At 45.5% G+C, this 14,358-nt stretch overlaps 1 protein-coding gene across 3 annotated transcripts in view; it reads right to left on the bottom strand.

Moving 5' to 3' along the window:
• The window catches only part of LOC139442325 (probable tubulin polyglutamylase ttll-15), a 34,566-nt gene extending 21,126 nt beyond the window's left edge, over positions 1-13,440 (bottom strand). Inside the window, exons 1-6 of one of the 3 annotated variants that reach the window (XM_071223120.1) lie at positions 13,076-13,440; positions 11,642-11,706; positions 6,881-7,108; positions 3,600-3,755; positions 1,771-1,890; positions 850-925 (exon numbers count right to left, since the gene is read on the bottom strand). In XM_071223120.1, the coding sequence (XP_071079221.1) occupies positions 850-925; positions 1,771-1,890; positions 3,600-3,755; positions 6,881-7,108; positions 11,642-11,674 (613 nt within the window). In that variant the 5' untranslated portion in view covers positions 11,675-11,706; positions 13,076-13,440. The remainder of the gene's footprint in view (positions 1-849; positions 926-1,770; positions 1,891-3,599; positions 3,756-6,880; positions 7,109-11,641; positions 11,707-13,075) is intronic. The other 2 variants (XM_071223121.1, XM_071223122.1) reach the window with 2 other exon arrangements.
• Between the last annotated feature and the right edge of the window lie 918 nt (positions 13,441-14,358).

Here is a 14,358-nt window from a genome sequence, read left to right as displayed (position 1 = left end):
CTCCATGATAACCCGGTCTAGGAGGTGAATCATCTCCATAATAACCCAGTCTAATAGGTGAATCATCTCTATGATAACCCAGTCTAAGAGGTGAATCATCTCCATGATAACCCGGTCTAAGGGGTGAATCATCTCCATGATAACCCAGTCTAAGGGGTGAATCAACTCCATGTTAACCCTGTCTAAAAGGTGAATCATCTCCATGATAACCCGGTCTAAGGGGTGAATCATTTCCATAATAACCCGGTCTAAGAGGTGAATCATCTCTATGATAACCCAGTCTAAGAGGTGAATCATCTCCATGATAACCCAGTCTAAGGGGTGAATCATCTCCATGATAACCCGGTCTAAGAGGTGAATCATCTCCCTGATAACCCGGTCTAAGGGATGAATCATCTCCATAACCCAGTCTAAGGGGTGAATCATCTCCAAGATAACCAGGTCTAAGGGATGAAACATCTCTATGATAACCCGGTCTAAGGGGTGAATCATCTCCATGATAACCCGGTCTAAGGGGTGAATCATCTCCATGATAACCCGGTCTAAGAGGTGAATTATCTCTATGATAACCAGGTCTAAGGGATGAAACATCTCTATGATAACCCGGTCTAAGGGGTGAATCATCTCCATGATAACCTGGTCTAAGGGGTGAATCATCTCCATGATAACCCGGTCTAAGGGGTGAATCATCTCCATGATAACCCGGTCTAAGGGGTGAATCATCTCCAAGATAACCCGGTCAAAGGGATGAAACATCTCTGATAACCCTGTCTAAGGGGTGAATCATCTCCATGATAACCCGGTCTAAGGAGTGAATCATCTCCTACTACAGACACAACCTGGTCCTACCTTGTATGTCCTTGATCTCGATGCCGCGGTGGTTGTTGCTCTTCTGTACCCACTTGGTGCCCGGATGATCCTTGGCCTGGAGGCAATTAATAGCCAAGATGAAATAAAATGGGGTTTTGGTACGCTCAAGATTATTGCACTTACATTTATACAACGACATATGTACCGCACGTGCATATGTGTGTACATATGTGTATCTATGTGTATGCACCTGTGTGTGTGTGGCTGTGTGTACTTGTCCCAGTGATACCACACTGAGATACCATGCCACAGTTTGAAATGGATACCCTCCACACATTTTGGAAGTTTTGGGCTACAAAATCAGAAGTCGACACATTTCCAAATGTTTTCATATGATTTGTATGGGGAATGTTCAGCTTGAGTGATTTCATCCGACAGCTAGGTAAGTTTCTTCCTAAACAAACACTTTCAGAGACCAAGAGACCTCTATCAATCTGTAGTCTACATGTGCATGGCAAATGGATATTTCTCTATAGTAAATGTCTGTCGTAGATCTATGTATTACTGATGTAGAGTAAAAAGCGAATCTGTGCTTGTGTGGTTTAATAAACAAACAAACAAACGAAAACAATAAAAAGTGGTCAACACATGTGACATACTGCTTTGGTATCTCACCATCCGTCTCTTCACTCAGTGTAGTGGGTAATAATTTGTTTTTATGTCACTTTCATGTGTACTTTTCCATCAATATTAAGGCATGGGCCACAGAGAATGGGGTCCATGTATTGTATCCATGGGGGGAGTCAAATCTGTATTTTTTGTGTGACAAACCAGCGCTATAACCACAAGGCTACCCTGCCTCCCTTGGAACACTGAAATAACTGGGAAAATGTTGGCAGGTACTTGCAAAAGCAGAATCTGATATCACCACAAACATTAACTGATGGTTTGATGACTTACATAATCTCGGAACTTGTCCTTGTCGTAGGGCACTTTGAACGCCCGTGGGATGAACTTCATCTTGGTTGAGGCGAGGCTGGCCTTGTTGGTGATGTACCCCGACCCCGGGAAATGATTCACCTGGAGGATGACAGATACACACAGCTACAGAAGAATGCACATCAGCAGGTTCACAGCTCCAACACAGCTCCAACACAGCTACAACACAGCTCCATCACAGCTACAACACATCTACATCACAGCCACATCACCGCTACATCACATCTACATCACCGCTACATCACAGCCACATCACAGCTAGATCACAGCCACATCACAGCTAGATCACAGCCACATCACAGCCACATCACAGCTACATCACAGCCACATCACATCTACATCACAGCTATATCACAGCTACATCACAGCCACATCACAGCTACAACACAGCCACATCACAGCCACAACACAGCTCCATCACAGCCACAACACAGCTACATCACAGCCACATCACAGCTACATCACAGCCACATCACAGCCACAACACAGCTCCATCACAACCACAACACAGCTACATCACATCTACATCACCGCTACATCACAGCCACATCACAGCTAGATCACAGCCACATCACAGCCACATCACAGCTACATCACAGCCACATCACATCTACATCACAGCTATATCACAGCTACATCACAGCCACATCACAGCTACAACACAGCCACATCACAGCCACATCACAGCCACAACACAGCTCCATCACAGCCACAACACAGCTACATCACAGCCACATCACAGCTACATCACAGCCACATCACAGCCACAACACAGCTCCATCACAACCACAACACAGCTACATCACATCTACATCCCCGCTACATCACATCTACATCACAGCTACAACACAGCCACATCACATCTACATCACAGCTACAACACAGTCACATCACAGCCACATCACATCTACATCACATCTACATCACAGCTACAACACAGTCACATCTACAACACAGCTACATCACAGCCACATCACATCTACATCACAGCTACATCACAGCCACATCACATCTACAACACAGCTACATCACAGCCACATCACAGCCACATCACATCTACAACACAGCTACATCACAGCCACATCACAGCCACATCACATCTACATCACAGCCACATCACATCTACCTCACAGCTACATCACAGCCACATCACATCTACATCACATCTACATCACATCTACATCACAGCCACATCACATCTACATCACAGCCACATCACATCTACATCACAGCTACATCACAGCTACATCACATCTACATCACATCTACATCACATCCACATCACATCTACATCACATCTACATCACAGCCACATCACATCTACATCACAGCCACATCACAGCTAGACCACAGCCACATCACATCTACATCACAGCCACATCACAGCTAGACCACAGCCACAACACAGCCACATCAGATCTACATCACAGCCACAACACAGCCACATCACATCTACATCACAGCTACAACACAGCCACATCACATCTACATCACAGCTACAACCATGCTACATCACAGCTACAATGTGTTCAAGTAAACCATTGGCCTATAGTATGACCAGTAGTTGTTGGAAATAAACATTATCGTGTGTGTTTTAAGAGAAAGAAAACATTTTCCAAGATAAGTATTTCTTTATTAATTAATCTCATTGTCCAAATGGAAAGAAATGGGCAAGATTGTTTTAAATAAATAATTTTAAAAAAGAATAACTCCTGCCTCACACCCTTGATTTGGATGAAATCTAATAATATATTTATTGTGGCCTTCAGTGTTCCCCATGCAATTCTTACCCTCTGATGTGGTTTCAGGTTGGACATAGATTTGGCGAATGCAATAAATGGGTAGTCATGTGACCAGAGAATGTCCCAGTCGGACTCCTGACTTCCTGTCACATACCCAACTCTTTCAAACACATTAAATACGTGCTTCAGGTAGCCGGTCTCGATCTGAAACACAGGACATGGTAGATGTAACAGGTGATGCCGCCCAGGGAAAATATTAACATGATTAATGGCTGACCTATATTTCAGCAGAACGGCCAGGAACCTTAGTGTTTCACAGTTGATTTTCATAACTGTGTTATAAAGTTTAATGTGCCAAATAACCAAATGAGGGTAATTATTTTGCACTAAACTTCAAGAACTTCATGAAAACTTAAGCATGTGTTAAAAGTATCATGATCATAATTATTGTCCCCAGACCACGGGCTGACATCCCCTCCCTCACCCTCTTCCATGCCACCCAGACCATGGGCTGACTTCCCCTCACTCACCCTCTTCCCTGCCACCCAGACCACCGGCTGACTTCCCCTCACTCACCCTCTTCCCTGCCACCCAGACCACCGGCTGACTTCCCATTACTCACCCTCTTCCCAGACCACGGTCTGACTTCCCCTCACTCACCCTCTTCCCTGACCCCAGACCACTGGCTGACTTCCCCTCACTCACCCTCTTCCCTGCCACCCAGACCACCGGATGACTTCCCATCACTCACCCTCTTCCCTGCCACCCAGACCACCGGCTGACTTCCCCTCACTCACCCTCTTCCCAGACCACCGGCTGACTTCCCATTCACTCACCCTCTTCCCTGCCACCCAGACCACGGTCTGACTTCCCCTCACTCACCCTCTTCCCTGCCACCCAGACCACTGGCTGACTTCCTCTCACTCACCCTCTTCCCTGCCACCCAGACCACCGGCTGACTTCCCATTACTCACCCTCTTCCCAGACCACGGTCTGACTTCCCCTCACTCACCCTCTTCCCTGACCCCAGACCACTGGCTGACTTCCCCTCACTCACCCTCTTCCCTGCCACCCAGACCACCGGCTGACTTCCCATTACTCACCCTCTTCCCAGACCACTGGCTGACTTCCCCTCACTCACCCTCTTCCCTGCAACCCAGACCACCGGCTGACTTCCCCTCACTCACCCTCTTCCCTGCAACCCTGACCACGGGCTGACTTCCCATTCACTCACCCTCTTCCCTGCCACCCAGACCACGGTCTGACTTCCCGTCACTCACCCTCTTCCCTGCCACCCAGACCACCGGCTGACTTCCTCTCACTCACCCTCTTCCCTGACCCCAGACCACCGGCTGACTTCCCCTCACTCACCCTCTTCCCTGCCACCCAGACCACCGGCTGACTTCCCCTCAGTCACCCTCTTCCCTGCCACCCAGACCACGGTCTGACTTCCCCTCACTCACCCTCTTCCCTGCCACCCAGACCACCGGCTGACTTCCTCTCACTCACCCTCTTCCCTGACCCCAGACCACCGGCTGACTTCCCATCACTCACCCTCTTCCCAGACCACGGTCTGACTTCCCCTCACTCACCCTCTTCCCTGCCACCCAGACCACCGGCTGACTTCCCCTCACTCACCCTCTTCCCTGCCACCCAGACCACCGGCTGACTTCCCATCACTCACCCTCTTCGCAGACCATGGTCTGACTTCCCCTAACTCACCCTCTTCCCTGCCACCCAGACCACCGGCTGACTTCCCCTCACTCACCCTCTTCCCTGCCACCCAGACCACCGGCTGACTTCCTCTCACTCACCCTCTTCCCTGCCCACCAGACCACGGGCTGACTTCCCCTCCCTCACCCTCTTCCCTGCCACCCAGACCACCGGCTGACTTCCCCTCACTCACCCTCTTCCCTGCCACCCAGACCACCGGCTGACTTCCCATCACTCACCCTCTTCCCTGCCACCCAGACCACCGGCTGACTTCCTCTCACTCACCCTCTTCCCTGCCCACCAGACCACGGGCTGACTTCCCCTCCCTCACCCTCTTCCCTGCAACCCAGACCGCGGGCTGACTTCCCCTCACTCACCCTCTTCCCTGCCACCCAGACCACCGGCTGACTTCCTCTCACTCACCCTCTTCCCTGACCCCAGACCACCGGCTGACTTCCCCTCACTCACCCTCTTCCCTGCCACCCAGACCACCGGCTGACTTCCCATCACTCACCCTCTTCCCAGACCATGGTCTGACTTCCCCTCACTCACCCTCTTCCCTGCCACCCAGACCACCGGCTGACTTCCTCTCACTCACCCTCTTCCCTGCCACCCAGACCACCGGCTGACTTCCTCTCAGTCACCCTCTTCCCTGCCACCCAGACCACCGGCTGACTTCCCCTCAGTCACCCTCTTCCCTGCCACCCAGACCACGGGGTGACTTCCCATTCACTCACCTTCTTCCCTGCCACCCAGACCACCGGCTGACTTCCCATCACTCACCCTCTTCCCAGACCACGGTCTGACTTCCCCTCCCTCACCCTCTTCCCTGCCACCCAGACCACCGGCTGACTTCCCATTCACTCACCCTCTTCCCTGCCACCCAGACCACGGTCTGACTTCCCCTCCCTCACCCTCTTCCCTGCCACCCAGACCGCGGGCTGACTTGCCCTCAGTCACCCTCTTCCCTGCCCACCAGACCACGGGCTGACTTCATATCACTCACCCTCTTCCCAGACCACGGTCTGACTTCCCATCACTCACCCTCTTCCCTGCCACCCAGACCACCGGCTGACTTGCCCTCAGTCACCCTCTTCCCTGCCCACCAGACCACGGGCTGACTTCATATCACTCACCCTCTTCCCAGACCACCGGATGACTTCCCATCACTCACCCTCTTCCCTGCCACCCAGACCACTGGCTGACTTGCCCTCAGTCACCCTCTTCCCTGCCCACCAGACCACGGGCTGACTTCCCCTCCCTCACCCTCTTCCCTGCCACCCAGACCACCGGCTGACTTCCCATCACTCACCCTCTTCCCTGCCACCCAGACCACCGGCTGACTTCCCATCACTCACCCTCTTCCCAGACCACGGTCTGACTTCCCCTCACTCACCCTCTTCCCTGACCCCAGACCACTGGCTGACTTCCCCTCCCTCACCCTCTTCCCTGCCACCCAGACCACCGGCTGACTTCCCATCACTCACCCTCTTCCCTGCCACCCAGACCACCGGCTGACTTCCCATCACTCACCCTCTTCCCAGACCACGGTCTGACTTCCCCTCACTCACCCTCTTCCCTGACCCCAGACCACTGGCTGACTTCCCCTCACTCACCCTCTTCCCTGCCACCCAGACCACCGGCTGCTTGTACACGGCCTTCCCGTCGCGCCCCTCTGGGAGGATGAGCCCTGAGTGGAGGATGCTATGATCCTCCTTCATCTTGTGCAGCTCATAGATATTGAGGACGGTGAGGATGATCCCGAGGAAGAGAATGACCCCCACAATGTAGATAAGCTTGCTAGGGGAGCGAATACGATGACGGTGGCCATAGTCGTCCATACCCTGAGACAGAGAATGAGACACTGGAAGAATGAGTAAATGTGGAAACATACAATCCAAAGAATACAATGACACTGAATCAGGTCACACAATGCAACCATCCTATCATCCTATGGATGTGTCTGGTGACAAACATTGGGTACTGGAGACCTTTTCTGCCCCTGTATTACCAGTCTAAAAGAGCGAGTGAAGGGAGTCACGCATTTGTCCATCTTCCTGAGGCAAGGGAGTTAACTGACTTTAAAGTCCAGTTTCCACCCTTGCCGAACTAGGCTGGAATTCCTGGGCTCGATCGTAGCGCCACCAGTGGCTATTACGAGTTATGTCCCTTCTATGCCACTCCTATGGACCAATCAGATTCCACCTCTCGTATCACTTGCATTTGCTTCAAACAAAATGGTGGCGCCCGGTCAGGACGACCTGATCGATAGTCAAGATCTTTACCGTGATAAAACGAGTCTTACATCGCAAAGTGCATCAGATCAAATGAGCACTTCGATTAAAAACATGAAAAGATTTAGAAAATATCTGTTGACAATGAGCTAGCGCAGAACATGCTTTGCAAATCCTGCATTCGACCAAAATCTGCATGACAGTTTACGAACCGGATTTCAATTTTGTTCTGCGGTTTTGATTGGACTATGCATAGACTCGTAAGTCCAGCCAAAATGTAACTCCATAATACCAGCCTAGTTTGGCAAGGGCATAAACTGGACTTTTATAGTCCGTTAACTCACTTGCCTCGGGAAGACGGCATTTGTCAGATATTATACATGGCCAGACACATGTATATGACAAGGCCAACAAATCATGGCAATCTGGGTAGTTGTTTGTTGGTGAAATGATGCTTTACCATGTTTACGTTGCGTTCACTCCGGGCACCCACTCTATCCGCTAGGCCAGTGGGTGTTAGATAGTCAATAGAGAAAGCTTTGATTGTGATAGCTGTACTCCATTACTGCCAGCTGTATTTCGGGCCCTGTTAGGATTCCGGGTTTGAATTGGACTTCAGCAACCCATGCTAAAAGAGGCGACTAACGGGATTGGGTGGTCAGGCTAGCTGACTTGGTTGATGCATGTCATTGTATCCCTATTGCCTCGATAGATGCTGATGATGTCAATCACAGGATTATTTGGTCCAGATTCAATTATTTACAGACACATGTTATGTAGCTGGAATATTGGTGAGTGAGGCATTAAAAAACAAACAAAAGCTCCACATAATCGAGTCTGGTCCAGACAATCCAGTGATAGACCTCATGGGCATCGATCCATGCAATTTGGATATGATGACATGCATCAACCAAGTCCCTGTGCCTAAAGAGCACTCAGAAAACATAGTGAGGAATGGGCCATCAGCTGATCAGTTTGGAAAGTTTGTTCCTTCTCCTCTATTGAGAATTGCACTCCACTACCAGGACTTTCTGAACATGATGAAATGTAGTATTCCTGCCAACCTTTTTAAAATCAGATCTAAGTTCTCACTACCGCAAAACAAAGATCTGCGAACATCCCGTTACGGGTCACGTCAGAACGACCTTTCATATGACCAATCAAAGCGTCGCTTACCAGATAATGAAAGTGAGAGTCGGAATCTGTTTTCATATCATGCAACCTTGAAAATGTTAACATATATTAGACATTCCAGAATGTTCGTTTGTTCAGTTTTCAAAATTTTAATCGAGAACTGTGTCAACATATTTTTCAAGCGTAGTCTGAAATGGAAGTCGCCAGGTTCAACCGAGTGCCATAAAGCTAGAGGAAGCTGCTTTCTAACTGGCTGATGTTGACTTCTTGTTTGTCATTTCAGTGATCGGTCAAAGTTTGCGAAAGTTCGTTCTGATGTGACCCGTAATGGGATGTCCTCAGATCTTTGTTTAGCGGCAGCAAGAACTTAGCCCCTGATTTTAATGAGATTGTTTCTTAACCATACTATCAACAATACATTGATAAAGCCACAAGCATTGATAAGATCGATTTCTGTCATATCTAGTGGCTTTTGTTTATGAATTTTCGGTGAGTGAGTGAGCAAGAGTGAGTGAGTGAGTGAGTGAGTGAGTGAGTGAGTGAGTGAGAGTGAGTGAAAGAAGAATCTGTATTGAGCATGGTGAGTTTGGTTAATGCCTTATTTCAGCTCATTTAATATATTTAAAGCTCAAAATGATGCAGGTCTTAGACATTAATCACTTTAGTGAAACTCACGAGCAAGGGATTTCACATCTGTTATCATATGGTTTAGCTTTAGACGGCCTGAACAGTATTTCAGTGTTATGATGACATAGAGAAATCACAAACTAGTTTGGATTCAGAAAAGCTATTCAACCAAAGAATTGTTTCTGTAAATTATAGTCTAACCATTCAACTGTCTTCTCCTTAATCAGCAACAATAAATATAAAATGAAATTTCATAAGCAGACACATAAAATGAGGAGACAAGATACATACATACATACATACATACATACATACATACATACATACATACATACATACATATTGACACACACACACACACACACAGACACAGACAGACAGACACACGCATGCACGCACACACACACAGAGACACACACACAGACACACAGAGACACACACACAGACAGACACAGACACACACAGACAGACAGACAGAGACACACACACACACACACAGACACACACACACACACACACACACACACACAGACACACTTTAAATGTAAGCCCCATGCAGTCAGATATCTACAACTACTGAACAATGGTTAGCACAGGTATTCATTTAAACTCTGGGCGGACATTTTGTATATATTATATATTATCATATTTGACCTAAAAAGCACCCAGGGCGCTCTCAAAATTTGAAATAGGGTGCTCTTATTAGAATATTATTTTGGTGAAAAAAACAGAGTTGAAAGATATATTTTATGGTTTATGCTGACAACCTGAAATGTTTATATACAACAGATGTATTTTTCCAGAATTTAATTGCCCATAATTAAAGGTGCATATTTTCAATCGGAAGGGGTGCTAATTGGAATTATTTACAAGCCAATATATTAGCAAATATTAGCATTGGCACTAATAAGAGCTGGGTGCTTATTACGTTGAATATAGAATTACTACTAGATTGAGAGGGTCTATTACATGGGCAAACACAAAACATATTTACTACTCAAAAGAAGTTAAAGAACATCCAATTCTTTCCTATGCCATGACAGATTCACTATAGTAATTCGAAAGAATGAGGTGTTCTTTTAACTTGTTTTCAGAGCTACAGAAAAGCAGCGTATTTGCTTAAAATATTCAAAACCCAATTACTTTCAATCAACTTACGTACAGAAACGCATGCATTAAATGAAAAACTCAAATGTATAAAAAAAGGCTCGCGTAAATACCCAATGAAGCTTTTACAGCATGCGTGCAAAGGAGCTAATTTCCAAAACACAGTTACGAGCTAATTAACTTTCTGAATCTCGCCTATATATTTAGAACAGCTATATACATCTAAAACAGTATTTCGGGTTTTTTAAAATCTTAAAATGGTCACTAATTTGGGGAAAAACCCAATAGAGTGATGAATAGATGAGTGAAAAAATATTGGTTACCCAATGAAAAATGTAATAACCCAATTAAAATAGAGACTTGAGAGTAAAAACTCAATTGCTCAAAAAGTTAACTGGAGCTCATACACATTTCAGAATGGTGTGCCGAGTTTTAAACTGTTTGGAGCAGTATTTCAGTTATGTCGTGGTCTTAATTTGTGAGGAATGCCCAAAGTGATGTATGTCTTGGACATTTACCACTTTGATGAAACCCATGACAAAGGACATGGAACTGCCAAACAAAAATTCATAAGAGTAAATCTGTGACACCCCACTTGATGCTTATTACCGTGATTATGGAATTATAAACACGCAATTGGAACTAACTTCCATTTGCCCTAGACTGAAGCTGTCAGTTATTATGCATGGAGAAGAGATATCCACAGGGGAATTTGGAAAGGTCACGGAAAAACATGACAAGGTCAGGTGGAGTGAAATTACAGCGCTAGTCAAGCACATGGCAGATGCTTGAGGACGTTTGGGGAGAAGGTCATGGCAGGTGTCGTGCCTATGTTCAAGGAGTTATGAATATTTGTTACAAACTGCATGTATGGGGATTTATATAGGCTTTCTTGTGGGCAAGGCATCAGGTCATAAAAATGTCAGGCAAAATTTCCCAAGAGGAACTAAAAATTTGTTAACCCCAATCATGAAAATCATGAGCCGATAACAAATGTATTAAACTGACCAAGTAAAATAAATAGGCTTAAATTTAAAAATTTAGTATTACACGATTGCATTGGCTGTAATGATTGACCAACTCTGAATTTCAGACAATGAGGACAAATAAACAAATCAAAAGGTTTGGACAAAAACAATTTTCCTAAATTTGCCCTTTGCAGCCACCGAGTTTGAACCCTAGATGAATCCCTGGTGCATATTGAGTATTGAACTGACTGGCTGTGAGACGTGCAGGCAGTCAAACACTGTCAGGAGACAGGCACTGTATACTTACAGGATACTTCATTCTGTGGTACTGATGCTCCATTTGTTCTTAGTCTAGATTCTCAGATTTACTACCTGACAGTGTGAAAAAAAATTAAAAATTATAATTGACAAAAACACCATAGTGCCTAATCTTGTGCTTTTGGAGTAGTGGTAGCAAAATCAACAAAGTCAAACAAAATTAACTATTATAATATTATTCTAGCCTTTCTCACCTGGAAATACAGTCACACCTGAACAAGCCTTGATCCAAGCAATAATGGCTGTATTAACGGATAATGACAAGCTACATAATTATGACCCTTGTCTGATATGGATAACAATCTGAAGGAATGAACACAAGAAAATACTTTCATCTAGAAAATTGGATACAGACATGCTATGTGGCCATCACAAAGCACACGGTATAGGGCTGATAGAGCAGAGTGAGTGAGTGAGTTTGGTTTTACGCCGCTTTTAGCAATATTCCAGCAATATCACGGCGGGGGACAGAAATGGGCTTCACACATTGTACCCATGTCGGGAATCGAACCCGGGTCTTCGGCGTGACAAGCGAATGCTTTAACCACTAGGCTACCCGACCGCCCTGATAGAGCAGAGGTGGAGCAGGGTATATATGCCACCTCAGGCTCTCCAGGTAGTCTATAATTATGCAAATACATTTCTCTGTACATACATGTTTGAGGGATGTGGGTCAGAGTGAAAGGAGGCATGTTTAATACTTGAATTATGAATATGGTTTTTAATATCATTCGCTTGCTTGATTTTCTTTCGGTGTGTCCACCCAATGTCATGTCTCTGATATGAAAAATAAAAACTTTAACAAAAACATTGTTAGAGCATATGCAGCATCATACTTTGTTTTGAGACTATTAGCCTAGTAGTATTATCTGTTTCCTTGAGTCAAAAAACCCATAATACGGGGATACAAGGTGTTACATGATGATTATGTTCACAGTCTAAGACAAATCATAATGATACAAACAGCGTGGGTCCTGTCTATAGTGGTCATACGATAAATGCCCAGTAATTTGAGTGCAACACGGATATTTATAGTCTGGTGTTGCATCAGAACCTGATTACTGGGTCAAAAAAAATATGTTTACCAGTTTGCAGTTACAAATTCACATAGTCATAGCAGGCCTATCCTGTTTCTCATGTAGATATTACATTCTCAATGGCCTCTCAAATACTTTTACATCCTTCTCTTAAATACTGTTACATCCTTCTTACAAGGATCAACATAAAGTCATTTGCCTCTAGAGATATTTACAAAACAGTATATCATGTTGCAGTCATGTATTCAATCCATATATGTCTACTGAGCCTTTATAATAATACTAGCTGATCGAAGCCAACTTGACTTGAAGTTTTTTCCATCACATACTAGGCTTGAGCATAGGATATAAGATTACAACGATATTTGACAGATTACAACACTCACGTGTCCGTTTCTCTTCTAATGGTTCCGGTGTGTCTATGATTTACATTTCACAACCTGGTAAACTCGGATATTGCGGAAGCAGCGTTACCGTTGACACATGCGAAATAAAAACTGCCATGTCACTGTCCTGGTCACCGGTATTTGTGAGAAGTCATTGATTAATGGGCGAGTGTTGGGGGTCGTTACATCAAGCGTGACGATGCGTCGTCACTCATCTCGACAGAAATACCAACCTACCCCTGGTCTGTTCTAGCGGTACTGAGTGCAGATGGCTTATGGTTTCAGGTTTTCTATAAATCATGACTTAACACTGTGACAGCTAAACTTGTGAATCTGAAACTGTCAGTGAACAGCGTAAGTGTTGAGGAATATTAGAGTTACCGCCCTTCGTTCTTGTCGCGGTGAGGTTCGGGTGGGGTTGTATTTAGCGATGGGGCCCAACAATAACATAGACTACATTTTGCTTTCAAATGTGTTCAAATGTTGCTGGTCGTGGATATAGTGCGTTTTTAAAGAGATGGGGAAAAACAAATGAGGGTTAACGTCAAAGCATATTCTGCCATGATATTTTAAATCAGACGGTTTTAATTGCTTAACCAGAGGTATCAAATCACAATAACCACCTCTGATTGAAATATCCGCGGAAGCTAATATTTATAAAACATTTTTTCTTCTACATTGAAAACACAGTGTGTTTAGCTCAAAAGTGGACCATGCTACTAAATGTCACAATTAACGGTCTACAAAGCTTAACAAAAATTATTATTGCCATCGATCCACGCCTTATGGAACGATACCTCGCCGTAATCAGCCAGGTCACTATTGAGCCTACAGTTTTCAAGTAAATTTCTCATTTAAGAATTATCCATCTGTACATGTGTTGGCTGACCGTGTCCGACCGCTTGACTCCTGAGAGTTTCCACACACATAGCAACATGTGGTGTCTTTAGGCAAGCGACTTTGTTCGAAATATGCCTCTGTTCACCCAGCAGTTAATGGGTACCTGGTAGAATGAGATGGTAATAGCTGTTAACATTCCAGCGCGCCTCACATGCTGCTTGGGTTGTATACTCCCCAGGGTGCTGAGAACGAAAATCGAGAATGATCCACTGACCTGAGTAATAATGTAGCACTTTGAGCATGATTGGGTGTGGATTTGACGCATTGTAAATGTGAACATTACCCTTTAACAGTGACCATTAGAGACCCACCTTCCCGGGGCAAGGGAGTTAACTGACTACAAAAGTCCAGTTTCCACCCTTGCCGAACAAGGCTGGAATTCC

The sequence above is a fragment of the Haliotis cracherodii genome, unplaced genomic scaffold (assembly GCF_022045235.1).
Source record: "Haliotis cracherodii isolate W230 unplaced genomic scaffold, xgHalCrac1.p SCAF_5, whole genome shotgun sequence".
NCBI lineage: Eukaryota > Metazoa > Mollusca > Gastropoda > Lepetellida > Haliotidae > Haliotis > Haliotis cracherodii.
Note: the sequence above shows the minus strand (reverse complement) of the source record. Positions and strands in the feature narration are given on the sequence as shown.